Here is a 26,781-nt window from a genome sequence, read left to right as displayed (position 1 = left end):
CTTTGCATCTGCAGTACACACGTACAGTCATTTAAACACTTTCTCACACAGATTTTATTTAGTTATTCTTCATCTTCATATTGAGACAAAGGTCACTGGTGGCTTCCCAACCAAGCCAATGTGAAATAAAGACTTAAGTCCTATAGCAGCACACTTACATTTTTCTATACAGTAAATCGTTGGTTGGGTGAAAGACATTATTAACCCTGCAGAAGATTTTTTTTTTTTCTATAGAATATGTTGCTACAATGTAAATTGTCCTCTGTACCAGTTGTTCAAGTGGATATTAAAATGACAATGTATCAAATTGTTAAATTATATGGAGGTTTGTAAGCCTTTAAAAAAAAAAAATTGTAGCTTGGACTGTGGCAAAAAAAACCCAACAGTAGGACCTCCCGCAGGTAGCAGGAGCTTTCCTTTCATAAGTCTGGATGTGGTCTGGGCTGAGGCTCACACTGGGCACTGTAATTCCGCAAGCTTTGCAATATTCACACTCCCTTATATTTACCCATGCATTACTGTAGCAGCTGTAATGTTATCATTTGTCTTGGGATTTTATAAAGTTTATAGAATAGCTCTCAGCCAAAACAAACAGCTCGGCTGTGTAACTAACATGGCTGCTTTCCTTCCTTGTAAATCAATTCCACTTGTAATTTCTAATAAATGACATTTCCAGTTATTAGTCCCTGGACTGCTGTCTGTCTGCGTTAACGCTCAGGGTTTACTCTGGAGGATTGCAGTTTTGTAACATATTTAGCTGGAAACACTAGTATCACCATTTTTCCATAGCGAAATCTGCATAATATTGTTTTCTCTACCGTACATTTTATGAAGTGGCAACCAGTAAATGGAGGAAGGCGGACTATATTCCTTAGTGTTAACTTAACAACTAAATAATTAAAATGTAATGATTCAAATCAACAGAGGCAAATGGTTTTCAATGTAACAAGTTTATTTCAACTGAAAATCTGAATTTAGTTCTACCAGGTTGGTCTGTTCAGTAGTTATGTCTTTCTTTAATGGCAATGATCTAAACAACCACAAACAAGTTAAAAAAAAAAAAAAAAGTTGAAAAAGACAATAAAATCCACAATGTCTTGTGTCATTAAATATATTCATATATAATAACCATAATATATTAGTACGCATTGTAAAACAACATTGCAAAAAAAGTATTGGCAATGGTGACAACTAAACAACATTTACAATTCATAGTATGAACACAAAGCAATGCTTTGACAGGTGTGTGTGTGTGTGTGTGTGTGTTGTGTGTAGCATTTCATCAGGAAGCTTGTCAAACCATCGCTCAGGAGACGGATGTAAAATTTACAGCATGGGACTACTGAGACTAGAGAGGTGTGATTACAGATTACATTTTGCCAAACGGAAGAAAAAGACAACAAATGATAGCAGGGACGTGTAAATATACTGTGTGTGAGTATGTCGTCATCAATAGAGCATCATGATGGACTGAAATCACGATCATTGGATTGATTATACATTAAAAAAGAAAAGAAAAACAACTCAAATGTAAATACCGAGAAGTACTTCAGCAAACAATGTCATCTGTTCCTTTTATCTTACAGTCGAACCCAGGTGATTTAGATTTCTCGTGGTTTAATAAAACCTGTCTTATTGGTCAATCATCTAGAAGCCATTTCAGTCCAATCAGAAAATTCCTGAACAAATGAGTAATTTTCTGAGAGAGAGTGGAATCAGAATTGACCATTTTTAAACAGAGGACGTGGGGAGTTCATTAGATTAAAACCACGTGTCTTGAAAAGAGTCGTGCTGTGGTGCAGATTAAAAGGTGCTAAATGTGATTTTTGTGAAACAGCAAATACCGGCAACTTCAAACATGTTGCTCACAGTGTTTTGGGATGGACTAAAAAGGAACTCCAGTTTATGATACATCAGACACACTGCAGGCTTTTACAAACCAGAGCTGTGTTTTTACCACGCATTCCTTAGAGAAATCCAAACCGAACTGCATACAAATAAATGAGCAATGTGGTTTGAATCAAGCAGCGTCAAGTGATTGCAATTCACCCCTTTTCTCCCTGTGCAAGTGTTGAAGTGAAGAGAATTAATGTGACAGTTCAATGGGACACTGTGGCTTCTGACTGGTTGCACAGTGAATGTACAGTCATGCATTGTGTTTGCAAAAGTGTGTGTGTGTGTGTGTGGACTGTAAAGGTATTTATCTCAAATCTCATAGTACTGTAGGAATTATTCTAGATGAAAACAAGCCAGTGTGAGGTGGATTTCCAAAATACTTTTAAGTAATGGTTGAGCACTTTTTTAAGGTGCAGTTTGCACTGAAGTTTTATTTTTTTCTGCGCTAGGATTCCTTTCTGTGCTACATGAGGTAAGGACATTGTTTTCTTTTCAGATTCCTTTTCAGTTTTAGTGGTCGGTAGCTATCCACATTGCAGTATCTTCCTTTGTCTTATTCATGCATACAGTATTTGAAAGATAAATTATGGCACATTGTCGAAAGTATTTTTCATCAGCTGATGCAAAGGAATACATTTAAAATCATGCAAACATCTGCATTGTTGCACTGGTGACATACTATATGCAGGTCTTTGTCAGTATCCTCTTAAGAATGTGCAGTACTTGCAGCTGCACAGCAATGATGCTGCATCCACTTTGTAAAATGAATGGAACCGTAACCGTATATTGGGTAACTTTCACAGCTCTAATCATTTTGTGGTAAAAGTAAATATTGTCACTAAAATGTTGATGTTAATAAATTAAAACAAAATAAAACATTTGACGTTTTATTTTGTAGCCACTCCAGAACCCATATTCATTATTATGTTTTTTTTTATTAGCTTTACTGCCATTAGACTGTAAAAATTAATTACCACCAAAGAACAATTCCTGACTTTGTGAATATTTTAATAATGTTTTTATAACAATGTGTCTGGCCGCTGGTCCTTTGTTAAACTCCTGCTGGAGTTGTGAAATAAATAAAATCTCAATTACTGTAAGTACTAAAAGTGAAATCAGTGATTTTAAATGCACGCTGTCCTCTCAAAAAAAAAGGTGTAATTTTAACATTAGTAGGCCTACCATGAGCAGCATGAGTTAGTGAATTGAACAATACAGTCTCAAATAAGATGCGTTCACATGCAGGCTTGTACAAATTCTGAACCACCAAAATGTAACTAATGAAATGTAAGGAGGCAAATAGGGGAATAACAATCAAGATTTATCAGGTCAACAATTCCTTTATCAATACTGTAAAAAGGTAGCACTACAGATTTCTTGTTTCTTGAGTTGCAGAAATACCTGAATTTGTACAAAAGGGGAAAGAAATGGCAACTCATTAACAGCTAAATGTATTATGCATTTTTGTGGCTTGCAAACAATATTATTTATGGCACAATTCTTAACGGAGGAAATATTATTGCCTAAATCAGATCAGTGAAGACTTTTGATGAAACAAGCTCGCTTCTTAGCTACGAATACAACAAGAAAACCATGCAGAGGCAAACTTGCAGTGGTAATTAAGTGGCTTTTTCTGTCATTTTTGCACCAGCAGAAAATATCCATACAATTTAACCATAAAATATAATGATCTCATACTAAGATAAACAAAACAAACACAAATAATGTTATATGCTGGTAATAGGTGCAAATTCGGCAAATCCACAAGAGAGACAAATCTCAAAGTAAAATCAAACATAAAACCAAATCTGCAAGGTGAGCTTCAACAAAAGTTCACTACAAAAACAAATCATCCTAAATAATTCTCTTCATGCTTCTACACAAAAAAAGCAGCGACATAAACAGTCTCTTGTCTGTCCGTGGTCCTCTGTCTGCCTCTCTTTCACCTTTTATTTTTTTTTTGTTTCTTAAAATCACCCGCTCAGCTTTTCTCTTGAATTCCTCCCCCTCTCCGGCATCCTCTCCATCTTTTTCCGCCTATGGCTTCTTGCACTTGCCTTTCTTCTCGCGCTGCTGGAACTTTCTGAGCCTGCGCGCCCACGTGTCCCTCCACTGGATAACCAGGCTGCCTTTGTCTGCTACCACTCCGCTCTGGCCGGGGGAGTCCTCATCATTCCCCAGCAGAAGGTACTTTTTCCCAGGCTTGATCTTGGGACACTTGCAGGCCACGTCTTTGGTGCGGACCCACAGGAACTGGTCCCCACGGCGGATGCGGCTCTCGCCCTGCTTGTAGACAGAGATGATGTTGACGGTGAACTTCCACCACTCGCCGGCTTTGTCTGCCTTCAGGATGTGCACCTGGACAGCTGCAGAGTGAAGTCAGGGGGACAAAAGAGATACCGGGTTATCGCTTTGGCCTAATGTGAGATTTCTTATATTCAGTTGTAAAGGTTACTGCCTCCACTAACAGTCTACAGATGCTGGTGGCTTTGTGAGGCTAGAATTTGGAAAAGAGGTCCTTTTAGCTAAATACTAATATCAGAATGCTAACATCTATTTCTTTACCTCATGGTGGCGCTAGACTAAAGGTCAGAGAATCACCAGTTATTACAATTCATCCTGAGGGGGAAATTAATATGTGAACAATGTTTTTTTTGGGGGGGTATTTTAGGCCTTTTTATTTTTTTGACAGGACAGCTTAAACATGAAAGGGGGGAGAGAGGGGGAATGACATGCCGCAAAGGGCCGCATCTGTGGACATGTTGTTAGGCGGTTTGTATGCACAAAAACAGCGTAATGCGTTGTTTTAAACTGGCATTGCTAACAATGGCTAACCTGGCAAGAGCTAATGAAAAAAATAAAAATCTGACTTGTAACTGGAACGCATTCAATTCGGGTGTGACGACATTCCCAGCTTCAGCTTCAGCTTCCGAGTTCCGAGGTAAATGGAACGCACTGTGAGTGCTGGCCCATGCTGGGGCAAAGAGGGATCACGTCATAGTATCCTGAGCTCTGACCTCTGACCTCAGAGCTCTGATCAAAATCTGACCCTTTATTTACTGAACTGTACTGTGTTTTGTTCACATAAGCCTGCTTGTGTCCTCTTCTTTACCACAACCAGGCTCTAAGTGTTAAGTAATGAGAGCACAGAAACACCTTGGTATACCTTTGTGAACGGGCACCCACGATCCCAATAAACTACGCTTGTGATATGAATACGGTTTCTATCCCCAGTGGAAAAGGCTGGTCTATGGTCCAGCTATGATATACAGCCCCGCGTGCATTATGTCCATTACTACTGACAGAGCAGTCTGATTTGTAATGTGATTAGGAGGCAGGGTAGGGCTATTAGAGACGCAAGCTGGAAAGACACTTAGTGATATCACATGATGAACCAGTATGGCCCTCAGATATGGGGAGGGAAAGAGAGGGCTGCCTCTCATAGATCATAACCAAGCATGTATCAATATGTATTATATTGACCAGATCTCTATTAAGTCCCATTATACTTCTCCTGTACTTATGGGACAGCTTGTGAAATGAACCACCGTGTTACAGGGGCACTGGTTTCTCCTTCAGTGTCGAGCTAATGGAGCTGAACATCATGGCAGTATTAGGAGATATATCCTGTACATGGATCACCGCCGAGGGGTCACAATTTATGAATGGCAAAGAGCTAAAACTGGCTCAAACTTCCTAACTTTGTAAACTGAGAACACATCTGTTTCTAGATTACACTTCTACTGTAGTTCCCAATACTCGTGGTGTTTTTACTGCATCCAGGGTCAATTCAAAATCTGCTGACGCTTCCTGCAGAGGACTTGCGATGTGAGAAGATTCACTTCTTTTAAAAGCAGTATTATAAGAGTATTATATTTTAGTCGTTAAAAATGTGTGTGTGCACTATGTTTTCTGTATATTTTGTAAAGCCCATTGGGTTTTTGTGTGTAGGGAAAGTGCTATATGTATATGAAGTCTGCCTTGCCTAGGTTTTACAATTACACTGTAAATGTGTGTTTCTTTGAATGATAGCCTCAATATTCTTCAACATAGAAATAAGGGAGTCTCCTGGATTATAAAACAACCCTAAAGGTTAATGTTATAGCCACCAGTTTTAATTATTTCAACTTTCATGAAATCATGTTGTGTTTAGAGGATGGATACCCGACCCGAGCCCGACGGGACCTCACGGTACCCGACGGGCCGGGCTGGGTTCGGACAGATATTTAGAAATGATGTTCGGGTTCGGGTCGGGCTCGGGCCTCATCAGCGCGATGAGGCATTGAACATTTTAAATTTAAACAGCTTATTATGTAGGTAGACAATGGGCCTGTTTCACTTGATGCAAACGTTTGTTTTTGTGATTAAAATACATTTAAAATATTACCCTAACGTCCGTCTTCCTGTGTGCGGAAATTTGTTTATGTAGCTGTGATAACGAAACACTGCGCTCATCTGTTGACATTTCCGAATGCCTTCCTACAGCTGCTTAATAAAAGCTTTCCACACAAACAAACGTACACGTGTCATTAGTATGAGAAAAAAAACAAGATTTTAACTGCGTCGGGCTCGGGTCTGGTTCGGACATAAATATCTTAATGCCTGTCGGGCTCGGGTCGGTATCGGTTACTGCTCTGTCGGACGCGGGCCGGGCTCGGACAGAAAAATGCGGCCCGATCCGCACTCTAGTTGTGTTCGTCAGTTTTTCAAGGCGGACAGCTCAAAATACTACACTACCCATGAGCAATTTCAGCTGCAGATAGTTTTGTCAGTTTTCTCAACAGCGTAATATTTAGTGTCCGGTGCCCACCACCAGCAGTGCACATAACATCCTTTTAGCTCTGTGATTGGATGTATTTTTTTTTAACCAAAATGTACCTTGGGAAGCTTGTACCTTTGATTTCCAAGAACCAAGTTCGTGGAAACATTTCTAACCCAGTTGTTCATCCTTTGTACTGATGATTCAACTGGGAACATTTTACGTTTATCCAAGCTGTAGAAGAGCCCCATCTGTGAGTCGCATCGTCAATGTAGAATATGAATGGGACTTTTACTTTTGGAACCAGGGGTCACCGAAATACCTCCTCCCACTTTGCAACTCTCTTGAGCTGTCATTTGCTATGCACTCTTATCTGGTCTACTAGGGCTGGGCGATGAAACGATAACGATATGTCTCGCGATAGACACGTAATCAATATCAATAGAAAATGCGTTCGATAACTTGTTTTCTTCTTATATTTAACACTTTGCACTATTTTATTACACTTTATTAAACATTTCTTACTTATTCTTTAATTTTGCACCTTAATGTTAAGAGATAATTGTTAAGTGTTCATTGTGATTTTAGACTTATGTTTACATTTTAATTATTTGAGTGTTTTTCATGGTTGTGTTGACATTTCTGCTTTTATAACTGAGGGGATTATAATCAGAGGAAGGTTAAGTTTCAAATAAAAATGTTTAAATTTTATATATTTTTCTCCTGGTCTTTTTTTTAAATAGGTCATAAAAAATATCAATAATTATCGATATCGACCGATATTAAACACTTATATCGTGATACAGTTTTCAGCCATATCGCCCAGCCCTATTGTCTACACATTTTATTGTCCTACTTCTGCGAGTGTTTCTACGTCATTTTCACCCCAATTGTGTTGTATGTCCCCCTGAGGCCCCGTCTCAACAGGGACTCCGTGGCTCATCTGGTGTGACCTGGTGATGTCGGCACCACCTTGCACCACCAGGTGCTCTTCTCTCTGTTTGTGTTTAGTCAACAATCACTGTACACTGAGATGCCTGGAGTAGTTATAATATCCAGGCTTTTTCTGACATCAGACATGTTCACCCCCTCCCTACACCCTGCTCCCTCCTGAGATTCTTTATTTGCGTCTGTATGTCGACCACAGAAGCTTGTAGCATCGTTTCCCTACGCAGCATGGAGCCCCGCTCCCCTGCTGATCTTTTTAAAACAGTCCAAAGCTATGGCTCTCTCAATTTATCATGTAGATTTACATTGTGTTTGACTTTTCATCCGCTTTGCTGAGCTTGTGTGTGGTAAATACTGTACAGGGATCTTGTTCTGGTCTGTTATGAATCTTGAATAATGCTGTTGCAAGCTAAGCATTGATATGACAAGAAGCTTAATGGTTCTTGTTTACATCGGCAGCACAAAGCCCCCCTGGTGAAGGCAAGGCAAGGAGAAAGTGGATTACACAGAGAATGCTGTAGCATTTTAAACTAATAGGGGACAGGTGGATTTAATAAAAAATGTATCTTTAAAAACCTACAAAGGTTCGAAGGGATGAACATACTGTAGTAATCAGCCAGGACTAATTAATTATCTGTTGTTCTTTTATATATGAATACATTAAATCTCTGTACGTTTATAATTACCGTCCATGTCTGTCCATCACACAATGAGAAGAACCCTTCCCTACTGTCTTATAATATACAGAAATTCTTCTGAAAGTTTGTCTCTTTGTCTCAAGAGCCTTTCCTCTTTTCTGCTGTTATGCTCTGCTTCGATCTCTGCCTCCCCACATAAAAATATCCTGCATACCCTCAGAAAAATTGGTGCAAAAGAGGAACTTCCATTTGTATTTGCTTGGTATTATCTCAACCATCAGTACCAGCAGATCCCCTACACTTCACACACACACACACACACACACACACACACACACACACACACACACACACACACACACACACACACACACACACACACACACACACACACACACACACACACACACACACACAACACATGCCAAATTAGTTCGGAGGCTCTGCTGTCTTCACTCTTGGGAGATGTACATACGTGAGGGAACTCTGTAACTGTTGAGTGATAGTTTCTCCAGCAGGACATCCTATCTCTTTTTACCTCTATACCTCTACACCTCTACACCGCTCCACCCTCGAATGCTGTTACCATTCAGGTGTTACGTAAATATTCTGTATGTTATCTATTTTTGTAGATATAAACTAAACATTGAACCTGATATTGGAAGGTTAACAACATTGCTTTTTGGCCAAACCAAAGAAAAGCAAACAGCCATGTAGCTGACACATTCATGCAAGAATGGATACATATTTCAGAGGCGAGGCTCTTCTCACGACATCAGCGGCAAGGCAGGCATTGGTGGAAGAGGAGGTGTCTATAAGCTGACCCCCTAACTCCTCCAAATCCCTGCAGAACAAAGCCCAGGACTGTCTGTCAAGCTGCTGAGGTATGCTGCAGGATGCCGCTGCTTGGTTGACCGGTTCAGCAGCCTGACTTCAATCAAGGGAGGGGACAGAGGGAGGGGAAGAGGGGAGAGGTCATACGTCTTATCCACACCTTGAATGGCGTGGCGGACGGACGGTCACAGGAATGCAGCGAGAACTGCATCGGTTGTTGGTTGTGGGGGAAGTGGGCTGCCTTAATGAGGATCTCTAAAAGAGCACCCACTGTCCATCACACTGTCTTTGCTTTATCCGCCCGGGTTTTAAATGCCTGCTCGGAGACAACACACACACACACACACACACACACACATCTCTACCTAATTTTTTATCCTGCTCTTTCTCTCCTTCTGTTTGTCTGCTTCTCTCTTCCTCCTTGAAGTTCTGCTGTCTTTATTTGATCCTTTGTCTCTGTCCACAGAAAGCTGGAGTAAGCCATCAGTGAAATGCCTTCCCTGTAAACTATAGCTCCCCAGCAACGTGCTGTGTTGGGATGCATGGGATGGGAAGTATACTGAGCCCAGTAGTAAACATATGCATATCCCAAACCAAAACATTTAGCGCTTTAAGTTGCACAGTGATTCTACTGCTCCTAAAGAAGTCCAACTCACACTATTTGTTCCTGCAGAATAAGAAACTTGTTTTTTACCCAGAGCCAAGTCAGCGAAAAAGGAAACTGTGTGTTTCTTCCATTAGACCACATGTTTTTAAGCTTTCCCGTAGAAATACATTTTAATCCAAATCATTAAATGGACTGTGTGTTGTCCGTTGACTCACCATAATCTTTCTTGCAGTACTTCTTCATGTTGATCTTCAGTTTGCCTTTAGATGCTTTGCAATAAGAGTCACAGTCTGCAAGAATAAGAAGCGAGAGAATACAGTTAGGAGATTAGAGGGAGAAAACAAATTTGTGAATTTGTTACAAATTCATTGTTAAAATAATTGGCTAAAAACATTCTCACATTAAGCAATAATATACAGAACATGAAAAACAAAACAAAAAAGCCAAGTGGACCTACAGCGCTGTTTAAAGAATTTTGTCTGTTAAATTTTGGACAAAAAAAGTCAAAAAATCACACACAACACTTACACATTAAATTGAACACTCAATTGCTCAAGTAATTAAAAATAATATTTATAAGTTCAATTCATGTTGATGCTTTTTTATATATTTAAATATGTATTATGTTTTACATGTGTAAAGATGGTGGTAAATTGTTAACACACTATGAGCTGGGAATTTGATTACCGCTCCTGTTAAATCCTTGATGAACTTTATAATCTCTGACTGAAAGACTGAAATGTAATTTCAATATTTTCCTCTGTTGGGTCTACATTTACATGTATAGCAGAGCTTCATCAAATTTTCTAATTTTGAAACTTTGAGACAGCTGCTTTAGCACCACCTTTAGTTACATTTCTGTCCTATCCTGAGTTTTTGGGTCTGGCAGTTTTAGTAAAGAAAGAAAGAAGAAAAACAATACCAGCAGAAACAGACATCTGCCTTTTGGATCCTGTCATTTACAAATTTAAAGAAAGGTTCCCTATAGAGAACAATTATATGACAACATCTCTGGCAAGCTAGTTCTTTTGGCTGACTGGTTGAAGCACATCTGTCTGGCTTGATTGTGTAGTCTAATGGGACTGCTGGGGTGCCACTGCTGGCATAATTAAGGGTGCATGTTTTGGTTGTGGTGGAGGCACTTTACTCTAACCACATCTACATCTTCCATGTGTGATGGTGAAGATCTCTGAATGGAGCTGATGGTACCAGCAGTGGTTTAGAAGAAACACAAATCACTGCTGCCATCGACCCACTCACTCCCTGTCAGACTGTGGGAATGAGCCAGGCCTGTGCAGACAACCCTCCACCCATTTCAACCCCCCGCCTCCCTCCAAAATCTCACCTCGCCTGTCACCTCAGCCCCCGACCTCCAGAAAAAAATAACCCTGGGATCACTTCAATGTCAAGCTTTTGCATTTATTGCACTGAGGATGAGGGGGGGAGGCTATTTGAGGGAGTAGAAGGTGGGGGGTGTGAAGGGGGTCAATGCCACACAAAGGGAGGTCAGGAAGGGAAAATTAGCCATCCATGAAGCGGTGGGCAGAGGAGCCTTTTTTGGGGAGGGGGGCATCCACTCTGGAGCCGTGAACAAATAAATACCTCACGCAGGCAGAGGGTCACCCAAATCGCCTCATGGCTCACACACACACACACACACACACACACACACACACACACACACACACACACACACACACACACACACACACACACACACACACACACACACACACACACACACTCACTCATGTAGTATGTACGTACACACTAAGGCAGCTGAGTAAGTGAGTACGTAAAGTTGATTTGAGCTTGATCTATCATCTGGACAACAACCTCAAAACAGAACATTTGCTAGATACTGTTTTTCTGTGCATGAAATCATGTAGAGCCTTGATTAAAGTTTGTATATTCTCTGTGTGGCGGAGGTAAGGGAACTCTTTATTGTACTATATCTCCATTGGTTTTTCCATTTTAGTTATTGGAAGTAAGCTGTTATTTATGTCAAGGGCTAGGCCACACATGCATTGCAGATTATAACTAACCCTGCTCCTTGTCCAAATAGATCCATGAGGATATGCCATGCCATCAGTTATTTTTTTATGATAGATTACTAGGAGGTTACGGAGGCAACAGTATATCCCTTCCTCCACTTTGCTGGCCCCAGCAATCCAGAGAGTATATAGCTTCAGTGATTGCCCCATGCTATGCTGTCACGCTGCCAGCCACATACAGTGCTAGCAAGAATAATGTGATGTTAGGCCATACCAGTAAAAAAAATAAAAATGTTTTCCCTTCTTTTCTGCTCATTGAGCACTCTCCCAACTGGCATAAATCGGATCCAGAATACCTATTTAGTTTACACTTCAGTGTTGCAAGTTGTGATGAGTATAGTAAAAGAAATTAGTGAGGAAGAGATGGATGGACATCAAGTCGTAGTGGAGGAGAGTGATGGGGTTGTGGAAGAAGGATTGGAGCTTTCAGGCAGCTTGAATATGAACAAACTTCATTGTTGTGAGCAGATCTGTGCTCCATGCCTTTGCTCTCCTTTATACTCTGTTTGAATGAGGTTGCCTGGGGAACACCACGACAAGAAAAAATGCAGGGGAAGGAGGCGGGAGAATGGATACTGGTAGAGAGCGAAGGGGTGGAGAGGTTGACAAAAAAAAGAGAAGAAGACAGGAGTGAAGTTTATCAGGGGGGTGGTAAGAAGAAGAGGAGGAGGACTGGGATTTTAAGTAAAACCCCCAAATCAGCAAAAAAAAAACAACCTGGTTGCCTCATAAGCTGAAGCTGGTGGTAGTAAGTAGAGAGAGTAACAAAAATAGGCAAAGTAAATGAAATGGAGGAGTCTATATGAGCTGCACCTGATTACCATGTAAATGATGGAAGGGGGAGCTGTGGAAAGGAAGCTTTGTTTTCTCATAACCCCCCTTGATGCCATCATGATACTTCCCTTTGATAGCCTTTCGTTCCCCATTAGTGTACCCCTGAGACACAGCTCCAGGCCCCACTGAGAGCACCCCGAGATCCCCATTTAGGGCCAGGCAGTCCCCTACCGTGAGGACAAATGTTCCCTTTGTGCGTGCGTTACAAGCGGGGAAGTGGGAGCAGTCCTGTAGCACTGAGCTAAAATGTGCTTTGGGTGTTCTGAGTAGATGTAGTTACTACAGCGCTTTGTTTCCTGCCTTTCAGAGCACTGAGAAGTGCGTAACTGAGAGGTGGACCTTTGCCCCTTCTATCAAAGTGCTGTACAACCCTTTAAGCTAATCGTTTTCATTTGGGATGCTTCTTACTAAAGGTGCTTCAAGACACAATACAGTACTGTACAGTTCTATGTGTTTGAGCCAAAGCTTTAAAGTGCCCCTAGACAAAGGCAAAACTAGGCCTGGGTTAGATAACATAGTGAAACATGCCCTAAATATAAAAATGGTGGTAGACAATGCTGCTTAAAATGACTTTGCTGCTTAAAATGACTTTAAAATCAAACTCCCCAAACATCTCCCCAGAATCTTGAAGATGATGGCATACTGATCCAACGCATCAAACCAGAAGAACTAGTAAAGAGTTTATCATAAGATTTTAACAAAAGCAATAGACAGGAAGTGGAAAAATAAGACACATTTCTGCGAGGCAAATCAAGCAAACAATATTTTACATGATTGAGGACGACTGAAACTACACAACAAGACAGAAGAGGTGTCTGACTGCAGATATACAGAACGGCACAGTGTGAAAACAAAATGCACACAGGAATCTTAGTGAACTTTAAAGTAAAGTATTACACAAACACTTTAATTACAGTTGAGTTGCCAGCTAAGAAAAGGTGTTGAAGATCCATGTTTTAAAATAACCACCGGTATATTCTGATATATCTGAACACTAATAGAGAATGCGTTTTTGTTGTTGCTGTACAGCAGTTATCACACAGATAACATCGGATCTACATCAACATCTAATCCTCAAAGCCAGTTGTGAACAGCCAATCTATATAAACTAGATCTAGACACACTCTGGATATATCTAGATCCTCAGTGTGAACGTGGCCACAGAGACAGGGAGCATCAGAGGCACCAGAGCAGCGAGACAAGGAGGTGTAAATGACGGCCCAGGAGGAGGGCTTTCTCCCTCAACCAGACTGATTGAGAAACAAATTGCAGCAAATAAAGCATGTAATTAGATTATGGAGCCCAGTGTGCTGCCCTGCTCTGTTCATTTCTGCTCACAGGAGCCGTGAGTTTGGATCCTGTCCAGCAAAGACGGAGACAAAAAAGGAGGAAAGAAAGAGAAGGAGTCCCCCACTTCTTTTCTCATTGTATCGTCGGAGAGTAAAAGATGGTTTGTTTTCAGACAGACAACAGCCAGCGAAGAGGCTGTAAGAGGTCTTGACCTGATTTGAGATTTTTGCGTGGCGTGCAATCAGTTCTGATGTGTTGATTCGTCCTCTGTTACTGTAACTGAGGCGGTTCAGATGAGTCAGCTGTGTCTATAGACACGGAGAGAGGAAATAACCCTGCCAAAGTTTTCATGCCATTAAAAAATAAAAACGTTTTGTGTTCAACTGTTTGATATTGATAATGACAATTTGATACTGTGCTGTTCTATTTTGGGCCGTGCTTATTGCAAAAATGTATTTCACCATTATTTCTTCCACAATTAAGTGGCGTAATAAGATCCCCACGTTGACATGACTGTGAAGCGCGGTGGAGTCAACAAGTACTGAACAGGGTGTGTGAAGCAAGACTCATGTCCAAAAAATCCAAGGAGGGGTCCGCCACAGATTCTGATCACTTCCAGCCTCGGACAAGACGCACACACACAGGAGACTGAACCTTGTTACCCTCATCATCGTCACTCCAATTCTCCTCCTCCTCATCATCATTAGTTACTTTCACATCTTGTATCCTGACAGGCTGGAGGTGGCCATCACAGGTCATCAGCGGTTAATCTCCTCCACATTTCGTTGCTGCATAGACGTCTCTGTCACGACCCGTGGGAGTGGCGACTCACACCATCCGTGACCTACCAGCACAATGTGTGTTTTGTCTGGGCCACACCATCGGAGGTATTCTCCATGCATTCCAGCCCTACGTGTGGTCGAGAGAGGGAGAGCCCTACTGCAGGAGACAAATTAATATCCACTCCATTTTCCCTCATGCTCTCCATTCAACCCCCACCAAAAATATAACCCCCCCCCCTTCCCATTCGTTCAACTGAGGCGCAACAAGGCACCTGCCTCACAGCTGTCAGCCCAACACCCCCTGGTATCACGCATACATACTCACACACGCATGCACACGCACACAAACTCACACACACGCGCGTGTGGACACTTTTTCCACATTTACTGCACATGTAGCCTATATTATTTCTAAATGAACTTTTTACATGTCTCAATTGATCCTACAAGTCTCCATATTTTTTGTCAGCATCTTCTTCCCCTTCTTCCCCTCCATACTGTTTCCTCCTCCTCCATCTGCTCATTCTCCTTTCTCTTTGCCTTTGTGTTTTTCATTTTTCTTCTTGTGGTTTTTGGATTTCCCCCTCTTGTTTTTGTCTTCATCCTTTACTTTTTCTACTTCCCCAGCCTTTTTTCTTCTCCGTTCTCTTGAGTAAATGTATTCTCAACCACCCATAACTACTTTACTACTACTACTATAATTATTATTAATTATAATTTATATAAATATATAATATATAATGTAGTCGTTAAAAAAATAATAGTATAATATTAATATTTTATCTACCTTTTATTACTCTATTAGTAGGGTGGAAATTATAGTTTGATAAAATCACCACATCTGTTTACAATCCCATATTAGGTGATATCATACCTGTTTGAATATCAGGCTGAGCATGAGGTGCGTTTGCTCTGCAACCTTCTGACGAGGTTCAGAGGGCCTCAAGCACGGGTGGTCCAGCGGGACCCTCGGTCAATGCACGATGTCCATCAAGGTGCTCCACCTTGCAATCTGATTGATTTCCACCTCTCTGGGCTGCCCATTATACATATGAGAGGGAATTCCCAGAACTCTCTTTCGTGATTAGATTTTACGGTCCGAGTCATTACACAGTTTCCTTCAGGTTGTGTTTACATTAGTTCAATGACACGGCTTAATTAACTGAGTTACAAGAAGATTTTTAGACTTAAACCAGGGTGTATCCAAAGGCAAATATTTCACGTGATAACAGTAAATTGGAGGGAGAGGTAAGGGTATGGTTTTCATACACAAAAAACACAAATATCCAAAATGCCTTTTTTATTTGTGAATGTTGATGTACATAAACCGAAAAGTAAACATGCTGATCAACTTTGCATTTATTTAAGTTGATGAAGTAATAAGGGTCCATCTCTCACTTATCCAGTAATCCCTCAATAAGGTGAGGAAAATTTCCTACACCCCAAAAGCGGGCAGTTTCCTGACAAGGGGGCCCAGAGAAACTCCAGATATTCTAGCTCAGCACCACCCACAGTGTTATGTGAAGACAAAGCGTGAAACAGAGGGAGACGAAGGAGGTGGAGGAGAGCGAAAAGAGACTGAAAGAGAAAAGAAAAGAGGCGGAGGAGGGTTGGGGACCGGCAGTATCCTGACCGCGCTGTCAATCGAAGCTGTCCAGGGAATGTTAGGGCCCAATAACAGCTGCAAGAGCCTCTTATTCACGTACAGTACATAATATACATATACATTGGGCCTCCAGCAACTTCATGGGTGAGACAGAGCAAACATGCTGTGAGCCAGATGACTCAACTTTTTCCACCATTCGGCCATATAACAAAATGCGGAACTTATTCCAACAGGGTATGTACATGTATGTCTGTTTAGGTTTATGAAGCACAAGATGCAAGTTTTGGTGCTTCACTTATGTATGAATTCTGCCGTATTACATATTACTCTACATAGTCTCTTACTGTTCCAAGTTTACTCATATCATAATTTTCAATAAAAGGATTGCATATAATTCAACTGAAAAGAGCTAAAATTATTATTACAGAAATTGTTCTGGTCTAATCCTCTCACATCTGGAAAAACACAAACACACATTATGGATGATTGGAGCCGCATGGGGAGGGGGGGTACTAAGGCCATGATTAAATGGGAGAAGAGACAGAAAGAACAGCATTTATTTAATTCCATGTATATATGTCCACTAACATATAACAAGATTCCAACCAATGCAACCAATAAATTAACTCAGTCCAGAATCTCTAAGTGTTCATACTGCATTACTCACTTCAAACTAATCAGAAGTGAGCCGGCATTAGACATAAAATGTCATGCACTGATTTTTTTTTTTTTTTTAAGACACTTATGTTTTACCACAATAATATTTACATTTACCATTACTGAACCCATTCTGACAATTTATTGTTATATAGTTTTTCGGTCGTATCATCCAGCTTTAGTATTTGATGTACCGCAACTAATCCTGATGTCATTTCCAGTCCTTAAAGATAGGACAGTAAAACCAACTATGGTATCATTTCAAACACAAATTATCTGGTAAACAAATGAAAAAGGTGTTATTGAATCCTACGCTGAATTACAAAATCTAGTGCACCTCAATCAGTCCTTCCCTCACTTCACTGCATTGGACGGAGAGGGAGCAAATCAAACAAACTGTCAGGCCCCCATGCTGTACACTAAACCAACACCCCACTGTGCCGCAGTTAGACTGATTAATTGTGAAAGTGTGAGAGATTAAAGGAGGCACATCCCAGGGTTGCTGCTAATGGATTTAATATTCATGAAGCCTTAATAAGGAGGGGAAAGGCAAGAGGGATCCAATTTATCCGGCAGTCTGTTTTTTTACATTAGTGGAAAAATATTGTGGTGATGCGTGGGACTGTTGAAAAATCCCATAACCATTTATACATACTTCCACAATATTTTCTACATCTTCCCCTCCAGGGCAGATGTGCTTCTATGGATGTGTAGCAGCATATAGATTACTATAAAAAAGATAAAGTAAATGTTTGACTCTCTGTTGTACTCACCTGATGGTTCCTCTGTACTGCTGGATGGGGTTGTAGGAGGTGCAACTGGAATCTCTACTCCCAGAGAAAACATGACATAGATGTAAAGAAAGATCAGTTTCATTATTATTATATATGCATCCATACATACATACATGTATTTTTGCCTTTGTGTGCATGCATGTTGGTACAGTGTGTAAATGTGCACATTTACACACTGCAAGTAAGGGTTAAGGTGAAACAATGTAAAGAAATATACCAGTATTAGGAACATGAGTTGCTCAAAGCTGTTGTTATGGTTGATAGTAGATTGCAAATTTGCTAAATTACTGACAGTGGATGTTTGTGTATTTTCTTTATTCACACAAAGTTATATCTGACGGATGGATTAGATCAAAAAGGGCTTCTGTATACTCTCTGATAAGGGCATAATATGCTAAAAAAACACTAAATGCAATGCAATAATTTGTACGATCTGGGGGTCAAAGTGTGAGTTGTGTACATAAATTAAGCTTTTGTGAAGTTCAGTCAAAAAGTGGTTTTCCGCTAACACTCTTTTATTGAATATTTATTATATCTTGTCCTTTCCAATCTTCCTCAATACATGTTTTCCCTGAGGTGGTGTCAAATCTCCTGGTTCTTAAATTTCATACATAGCCATATCTGACCAATACACTTTCTTCCTGCGTTTCTAAAAACCAATCAGATGTTGGATGTTCAAAATATTATTTACAAAATTGATATAGTACCGACCATGTACTGCAACATCCCTGGCTTTGTTGCATCTCTCTGCCCCATAATTTATTTTTGTTTCATGTCTCTGCTCTTATCTGCCTAATAAAGACGTACATTGTCCAAAAAATAATTTTAAAAACTTTAAGAATGTTCCAACATCTACCTGCGTTCTCTGTTTCATCCTCCTCCCCTGTACTCTGCTACTGTGGAAAAACTACAACAGAGCTGTATGATTGTCCAAAGACTTGATTCTCTCAGCCCTCCCTCATACTCCTGTATTCACAAGTGGGTAGGAAGTTGACACTCAGAGAAACCATGCATGAAGAACAGCCCTCTTATCTCCAAAGGAGCAGGACGGCAACAGAAGATATAAAACACACATAATGCCTTTTTGTTATTGTGGGCAGCAGGGACAGAAGGGGCTCATCAAAAAGTCTGTACAGAGGAAAAAACCGCAAAGATGTATCAAAGACATGCAAAGGAAGAGGTGCATAACAGTGGTGGTTTCAGCTGTGCAAAGGTAAGGACTTTGTGTGTATGAGGGAAGAAAGAAAGAATCAAGTCTTTTGATCGAGTACAATCTGATTTCCTCAGCTGGGATTGAGCAAACTTGCTTTCTACTTTCTGAACGTACACAACATTTATGTCACCATAAATCACAATCTGTGGAATGATGTGCACGCCTGGTTGTTGCCGTGTGGACATAATGAGGCCTTCTCCCATGAAGAATTGGTCTATATAATCACAAGAAAAAACAATTGCTGCCAAAACAATGGCGCCTGAAGCCCATAGGTCCCTTCGCGGATTTTGTTGTTGATCAGCAATCTTCCATCAGTATTCAGCTGCCCCGCGTGCCAGTTTAAATAATGAGCCTGTTTCTCATAATTGACTCCTGTAGATTTATGGCTCACAGCACTGGAAGGTGTTCACAAAGTCAAAGCTATAACATGACTCTGTATTAAAATGAAACTTGGTAAGCGCTATCTCTGTAACAGCGGGCTGTTAAAGATTAAACTGATTACATACTGTAGAGAGGGACTTTATTTCCATCTCACAGTGATCACTGCATGTTTGACAAATCAGCTCTTACTTGACATTTTCCAGGAATATGATATCTAATACGTTGATTTCATTTATTTCTTTATTGGACCTCAGCCATGTAAATCTATGTAGAGATGTATTCCTCATAAGAATTTAAGAAAATGGCAAGAGCACCAATTAAAACACGTTTTCAGAATGAGACAAAGGAGCCAATAAATTGTCATTTTCTATGGGGCCATTTTCTATATTATTCAGTGCAGCTTTAAATCTTCAAATGCAGGCCTTCCCCGAGGCGATGCTAGATTATTTCTTAATTTTGACTTTAATACAAGGCTATATTTTCGCTAATAAATGGTCATTGGATGCTGAGAACAAGATTGATTTTGTAATTCAACCCAAATCTTCCCAAGCTATCTGAGGCACTTTGGGGCTTGGAGATGCTGGTGTTAACAACTCTGCATCTTTACTCAGATTTATGGAGAGACCAACAAGCCGAGACCATAACCTTGAGGTTCAGTGTAATGGTGTGTTTATTTAAGCTAGCAGATTTACTGGTCAGAAAACCTACAGTCAGACACTGTAAAGTCTGCTTTTACAGTGTGTGTTTTTGTGTGTAGCATACTGTATTATGTGTTGACTGTGTGTGATTTTGAATATGTACATGTGTGTGTCATCAGCCTGGTGTGTCCCTCCCTTAGTCCTACAGTGAGGCAGATATGGTAAAGACTGGGTTCCACATACTTATGCAGGGGGCAATGGGCGAGCGGCTCTGCTGGTAGCCTTTAGCACAGCGGTTGCACGTGATACCAGTCACGCCGTCTTTACAGGGACATTGTCCTGTGGTTTGGTTACAGGTTTTGCCAGCAGCACCCACGGGATGGCAATCACATGCTGTGAGGAAACAGAGGAAGAAAGAGAGGCACAGTGAGTGGTCACACACAAACACACGCACACATGTGAGGAGATACAAACACATACTACCTATAGAGAGAGTGCAGGTGGGTACACAGCAGTGGAGGCAACAATAATAGAGTGGTGAGAGACAGGTGGAGGCGTGCACAGAGAGACAGAACTTACCACAGCACTCATTTTGAAGCGAGTGTGGCATTATGACTAAAACAGCACAGCCACAGACATTTTTTTTGACATCTTGTTGTTGTTTGCTAATGAGCGAATTAGCATTTAACTGTCACGTCTACCTTAATCATAAGCTGCCAAGCTACAGTATCAGCATGATCTCCAATCACAAATGTGTGAGTTTGGCTGTTAGGCCTTGTTGTGTGTGCCAGTGTGTGAGCGCTCTGTGGGACTGCAGCTGTATGTGTGAGGTAAAGAGAAAGGGTTGTGCATGCTTACCAAATGATAAAATAATGGAGGATAATCCTAATTGTCTGTTTCTGATTAATGCCAGACTTTGAACCCGAGCCCAAAACGTCTGTCACACTTCCTCCCAAACTGGGGGGTCTATCGAACACACATGCTTCAGGAATGTAATCATCTTCCAATTGCGTTCCCCGATCCAAGCCCTTAATTCATTTCACAGCCAAACGCATGTCAAGTTTGAAATCGGTGTTGAATAATAGTTGTCTGAGAGTTGTTTCTTTTCATCTATTTTTGGATATGAATAGTAGTGGCTCTGGTGAGGAGAAGTGGTTGAATTAATAGTCCGTACAGTAAACCCTGACAGTCTAATCCAGACCAGAACAGTCTTGATAATCAATCAACATTCCCACTTCTTTAATCGAAAAACCTACAAAGCCTAAAACTCTGTTTGTCACCAAACTCTCACCACTATATTCCTCATCCCATGAGTGTTGTATTTTCAGTTTATTTCCTGTGGAAAACCAGTGATGCTGACTCTCAGCTTCAGGGTTGGGCTCTGCTCTTTCAGTGCCCCTCCCTGAAGATTTTTTTCCTGTGTTGTGTCACTTGTCACTCTGAAAAGCCATCAAAGGCAAAGCTGAATTATGTACTTTGGGGTTTGTGGGGGTATTTAGTGGTTTGGTCGGTTTTGTTTTTAAGCGCATAGACTGTCCAGCCCACGGTACAAAAATACAGCTTCTAAAACAATCTCTTCATTTTAGCCCATTGCATTGAAATGAATGTGTAAAATGTATAAATGTCAAAACAAGTTTAAATTAACAGTGACACTATGCATACAATCAAAAACGCAGGTTTCTACTGTGTAATTAATTCAATACATTAAATAATGTAATCTGACCATAGGAATAGGATTGTTTCTGTTTGAATTTTATGCTTAAAAAAGCTAAAGTTTCAGGTATAATTTAATGTGTTCTTCATCTTTACTTTGACCTAGAGCGTTGATACGGTTGTTATTCATCCAGGCTGTATGAGAGAGATATGCTCTCTGGGAGATCCAAATTACGGCAGGCCTCAGGGAAAAAGACTGCTGTAAAGTGGTAATGTAATACAAAAACTGTGCTCTTTATGATTGACCTCAGACTTTTGGAAACAACATAGTTGTTGTTTTGTGAGATATTTTGACAAGTACTACAAGACAACTCTATAAGTGAAGTCCATACATTTGGGATTTCAGCAGGCAACCTCCTCTCTCCTCTATCATCACTTTAATCTGTATTGCTTGTTTCCTGTGATTCAGCTTCTGTTGCTGCTCTTATCTCTCCTCAGTGTGTGTGTGTGTGTGTGTGTGTGTGAGAGAGAGAGAGAGAGAGAGAGAGAGTACTTGTGTGCTGTTCACCCTTCTTATCAGACTTCAGAGAAGCCTCCTTAAAAGTGTGTATTAGTACCTTTATCAGACCAATCTGTCACCGCTTTCATTGCTTAGTTGTGTCTAGCTCAGTGGGAGGAGGAACAAAATACACAAGCGTGCGCACACACACACACACACACACACACACACACACACACACACACACACACACACACACACACACACACACACACACACACACACACACACACACACACACACACACACACAGCCTCAGGAAGCCTAACAAGCGTGGAGACCGGTGCAGCACGTCTTCAGGCCTGTAAATTTAGGAGTATGTCAGAGGAGTTTGAGGCAAAGAAGGGCAAAGTGCGTTTCTGGTTGGAGCTTCAGAGAGCTCAGGTTATATTTTTAAGAGCATCTTCCTGGTAACCACAGCTCAGAGCCTCAAGCCTGCCAGTAAATCAAGTTGCACAGCACATGGTCTGCATGTGGGAAACACTCTGCCTCCCTCTCCTCCTCTTCCACATTTGGTCCTTGACGGCTGACTGACTGCCTGAGCGGCTGTCCGGTTGGATGACAAATTGTCTGACTCTCTGGCTGGATGACCCACCTGTTGGCCAAAGGACTGGCTTACTCAGGAGGTGTGAGTAAGAGTTACTCGTTTAAGTGTGTGTCCACTTAACGGTTAAGTGGCTGTGTGCACTGCTTCATGGCTACTACAGATGGCTCAGGGAGATATGGGGACAAGAGAGCAGGAGGCCCTTTCTGTCTCTACACTTCCAGTGAGGAGAACTGACAGAAGTTTATGATAAGAAGTGTAGGTGTGTGTATATAAGGGAATCTGTGGTCTTTCCCTAACAACGTAGAACTAAATCTAAGGGATTAGCCCTGTATAGCTGTCATGTTTCTAGATGAAGACAGAATTCCTAACGCTAAAAGAAGCTCTTGGCGCTGGGAGTTGCATATAAAAGAATGAAAAATGTGCTTGGTTAATGGGGAGAGTTGAAGGCTTTTTCAAAGGCAGGCAGTCAGGTCTGAGATTGCACAATGTGAAATGTGAATTTGAACTCTGCCAATCGTTTACCATAAAGCTGGTGTTTGAAGTCTGAGCTCCCCCCATTTGGTTTGTGTGTTCTGTGCCAATAAGAATAATTTGTTGGCCCTGGAGTGAAGCCAAGCTACCCGAGTCTGTGTTCTATTATAATTAGGTTTCTGCTCCTCCACAAGTATCTTTGGAGAGCAGAAATAGTAAGCATTATCGGGTTGTTGCACTATACATAAACAGCTCTCTAAATGACGTGTTTATCTAATAGAGGGTGTGTCTTGCTTGTTGTGTTGTTTAGTGTTTAATTGATCATAATAATAGGCTGCAATGGCCCTGAACAGTCATGCTTAAGGCCACAGAGCGAGCCCAAAAATGTTGGATGCGAGCTAATTTTTTTTGTGAACCATGTTTGATGCACAACACTGCACATGTGCATTGTTCTAATTGAAAACACGCAGATAACACACACACACACACACACAATGGAAATCCAGAGCTAAAATTGAAGTCATGAAAAACAATATTTTTCAAATCACAAGCAGAAAAACATTTTATATGTGGTCAATAAAAAAACCTACTGTGTGAATGGAAGACATATGCTGAAGAGAGGGGAGTAGGTTTTTTAGCATGTTATTCTGATTGAAACAGACCATCCCTCAATCAAAGCCTAATTTCCCTCTGTATGCAAAATATGTTCCCCATCATGCTGCTGACCAATGCAATTATATGATGGTTGATGTTTGGATTCGAATGTGAAGGCCTGAATTCAATCCAACGGTCACAGAACCAACGCCAACTCAAGCTTGATTTTATTAAGTTTAGATGGTCCTCTGATGGGCACTAATCAAGAGCAGGGCTCATTATTTGGCAAAGACCTCCCGTGTAGTTATCATTGTCGCTCAATATGTTGTAGGCTCTGCATCAAGATGGGTTCTTTAGGAAGTCACTAATGTTTACCTTTTAAAATAAAGTTTTTAAGACTTTAAAAATCAATGCCAGGGTGCCAAACAGGGATATCAGACAGCGGATTAAACATCCACATAAAGCTATCACTGAGTGACTTATAACCCTAACCCTTTGTTATCTCAGTTATATGACAGAAGTGTTGAAAGACCACCCAGAGTGCTGCATCTCTTGGTCTTCTCAAATCTCACCATCACCTTTTTAAGTTCATGTATTTCATCGTCAAATACACCTCAGTGTGTTTTATTCACAGGCTTCAAACAGTTAAAGATACAAACAAGAGCTGCTTGAAATGTATGCCGTGTTTACACTCTTACTCAATGAGGGGTGAAGTTATACATTTCGGCGTGTAAATGTAGCCACAGGGCACGGCTTGCTCTGCGGTGAATAAGCCGCTGCTCTCTTTTACTTGTAATAGCCTCCTATGGAAATGAGCTGCTTTCAGGGAGGATTGTATTACGCATATAAAAGCAAACTCTTGTGCTCCTCGACCTGCCCCGCGCTCCTTACAGTGCCCATTCTCTTCCAAGAGCCACACAGCAAAAAGGCTCTCTCTACTTGAGTTCAATAAATATCCAAACCTCTTAATTGCTGTCACTTGGGTGAAGCGTTCACGCTGCTTGAGGAGCCGACAGAAATTAGTTCTGCGGTTTGAGTTTCATTGAATTATCTTGAGTTATGATGTGGTAAACCTGAGAGAATTTGGCAGGGCAAGACTTTTGACAGCACACATAGGTGTTTGACGTAGGGACAAAGCTGTGTGGTAACTTTAAGTTTATTAACAGAGAGAGAGAGAGAGAGAGAGAGAGAGCACACGTATTGCAATGACAATTAAAGTCTTTATCTGTAACGTTCCAAATATAGCTTGCAAAAATGTTTTAATTGGCAAAAGAAAGAGTTCATGCTTCGTATCATTTGTCAGTTTGGGGTAATTACCACAGATCCTTTATTGTAAGTCTGTTTTGATGTAACTGAATACCTCAGAAAAACTTCGACAGTGTTTGCTTATAATTACACAGAGCTGGGGGAGGTGAGACGTACATAAACTCTGGCAAATTTCATGGATTAAATTGAACAAAACCGTTTTGGTAAATTGACAATTTTATAAATAATGATGAAATGTGTTTATATTTTAGTTCGGTGAGAGGCAGTAGAGACTGTGAAGGAGTCAAAAGTGAGATTTAATATTTACTAGTGTGGAGACTACTGATGTAATGAGTATATGACATGACTCCTGCTATAAGAAAATGGGAGTATCATTATCTTATAACAATAATACTATAGATTATATTTAATTGTTGTGAAATTCCACTAAGGGTGCATGGAGCCATAACAAAGCACAATGATGCTGTTTTTTTGGGCTACAAGTTAAATTATGCATATATGATGTATCATGAGTCATGAGAAGGACATTAATGACGGTCAGAACAATAATTACAGCTGTAACTAATAACTTCTTTTTTTTAATAATGATCCACGTCCATTACTTTTTCAATTAATTAATTAATTCATATTTTGCTCTTTAAAATGTCAGAAAATAGTGAAAAGTGGCCATTGCAATGTTCTCAGAGCCCAAGGGAGAGTCTTCAGATTGCATGTTTTGTCCAAAAAGCAAAGACATATTCAAACAATAACAGCAAATGTTAACAATCGAGAAGCCAAGCACAGAGAGCTTTTAGATTGTTGAGAAACACAAGAAAACTTGTGACTTTGAAAAGAAAGTTATACAGATACAGATATTTCTGACATGAAATACACACTGCGGTGTAATTATGGTAAAAGAAAGTTGCATGTAGACATCACATTAGCAGCAGGTTTCAGTCATAGCACCAGACAGTCATAAAATATGAGAACACCAGCCTGCACAGAGACAGCATCCATTCATAGAGGACAGATGAAGATGAAGGAGGCAGAGGCAGTGGCAGAGGCATTGAGGCTCCAAATCAGTAGCGCTAGTTATCATAAACGTTTTACACAGACATAAAATACAGATCCAGCCCTACATATTCAGATGCACATGAACTATACATGAACAGTTTACTCCAGATGCCAGAGGTTCATACCAGGTGTATTTTTCACAGCTTTTGACTTGCTGTTTTAACTTTCACTTCATGACTAATGTAACCAAAGTTTCCGAACATCAAAGTAGTCATCGTTGTCGTATGAGAACAGATTTCCACATCAGTGGAAACAGATTTCTCATGCAGGCAGGCTGTTTTCCAGTTATGGTAAAAACATTTTATCATTACATGAACTGAGGCTTTTGTCTGCTTTAATTTGGCTCTACATTTGTTCTCTTCTGGTGACCCAAATTTTGACTGCTTGCTTCCAAGGTCTCTCATGTCAGTGGCTAGCATACTGAGAAAGTCACCAGTGTAAGCAATAAAAAAAGTAATGAAAAGCGGCCTGTAATCATCGGAAATATGCTGGCTTAATCATTTGCTGCTGATTGAAAATGCAAAGCTCTCCATCATCTAAAATGTGTAAGGCATTAGAAAACATTGTGGCATAATGATAAATAATACAGTCAATTACTAATTCAAAAAGGATTAAGGTATGTACCAGATGTGAATATAATAGGATAAAAACATTTGCTGTATTTTGGCACAGACCTTCCTCATTAGTAAAAGCTATTGTGCTTTTAT

The 26,781-nt window shown here is 40.5% G+C and overlaps 2 protein-coding genes across 3 annotated transcripts in view; one reads left to right on the top strand and one right to left on the bottom strand.

Moving 5' to 3' along the window:
* Nucleotides 1-1,067, top strand: part of stx8 (syntaxin 8) — a 48,970-nt gene extending 47,903 nt beyond the window's left edge. Inside the window, exon 8 of the mRNA XM_039794020.1 lies at nt 1-1,067. This exon is cut by the window's left edge and continues 146 nt beyond it. The gene's annotated coding sequence lies outside the window, so the exon portion shown is untranslated.
* A 33-nt stretch (nt 1,068-1,100) lies between these two features.
* Nucleotides 1,101-26,781, bottom strand: part of ntn1a (netrin 1a) — a 60,926-nt gene continuing 35,245 nt past the window's right edge. The window contains exons 4-7 of one of the 2 annotated variants that reach the window (XM_039793854.1): nt 20,175-20,324; nt 17,679-17,732; nt 9,898-9,972; nt 1,101-4,262 (exon numbers count right to left, since the gene is read on the bottom strand). In XM_039793854.1, the coding sequence (XP_039649788.1) occupies nt 3,934-4,262; nt 9,898-9,972; nt 17,679-17,732; nt 20,175-20,324 (608 nt within the window). In that variant the 3' untranslated portion in view covers nt 1,101-3,933. The remainder of the gene's footprint in view (nt 4,263-9,897; nt 9,973-17,678; nt 17,733-20,174; nt 20,325-26,781) is intronic. The other variant, XM_039793867.1, reaches the window with a different exon arrangement.

Source organism: Perca fluviatilis, chromosome 1, assembly GCF_010015445.1.
Source record: "Perca fluviatilis chromosome 1, GENO_Pfluv_1.0, whole genome shotgun sequence".
NCBI classification, from domain to species: Eukaryota; Metazoa; Chordata; class Actinopteri; order Perciformes; family Percidae; genus Perca; species Perca fluviatilis.
This window is presented reverse-complemented; position numbering and strand designations above follow the sequence as displayed.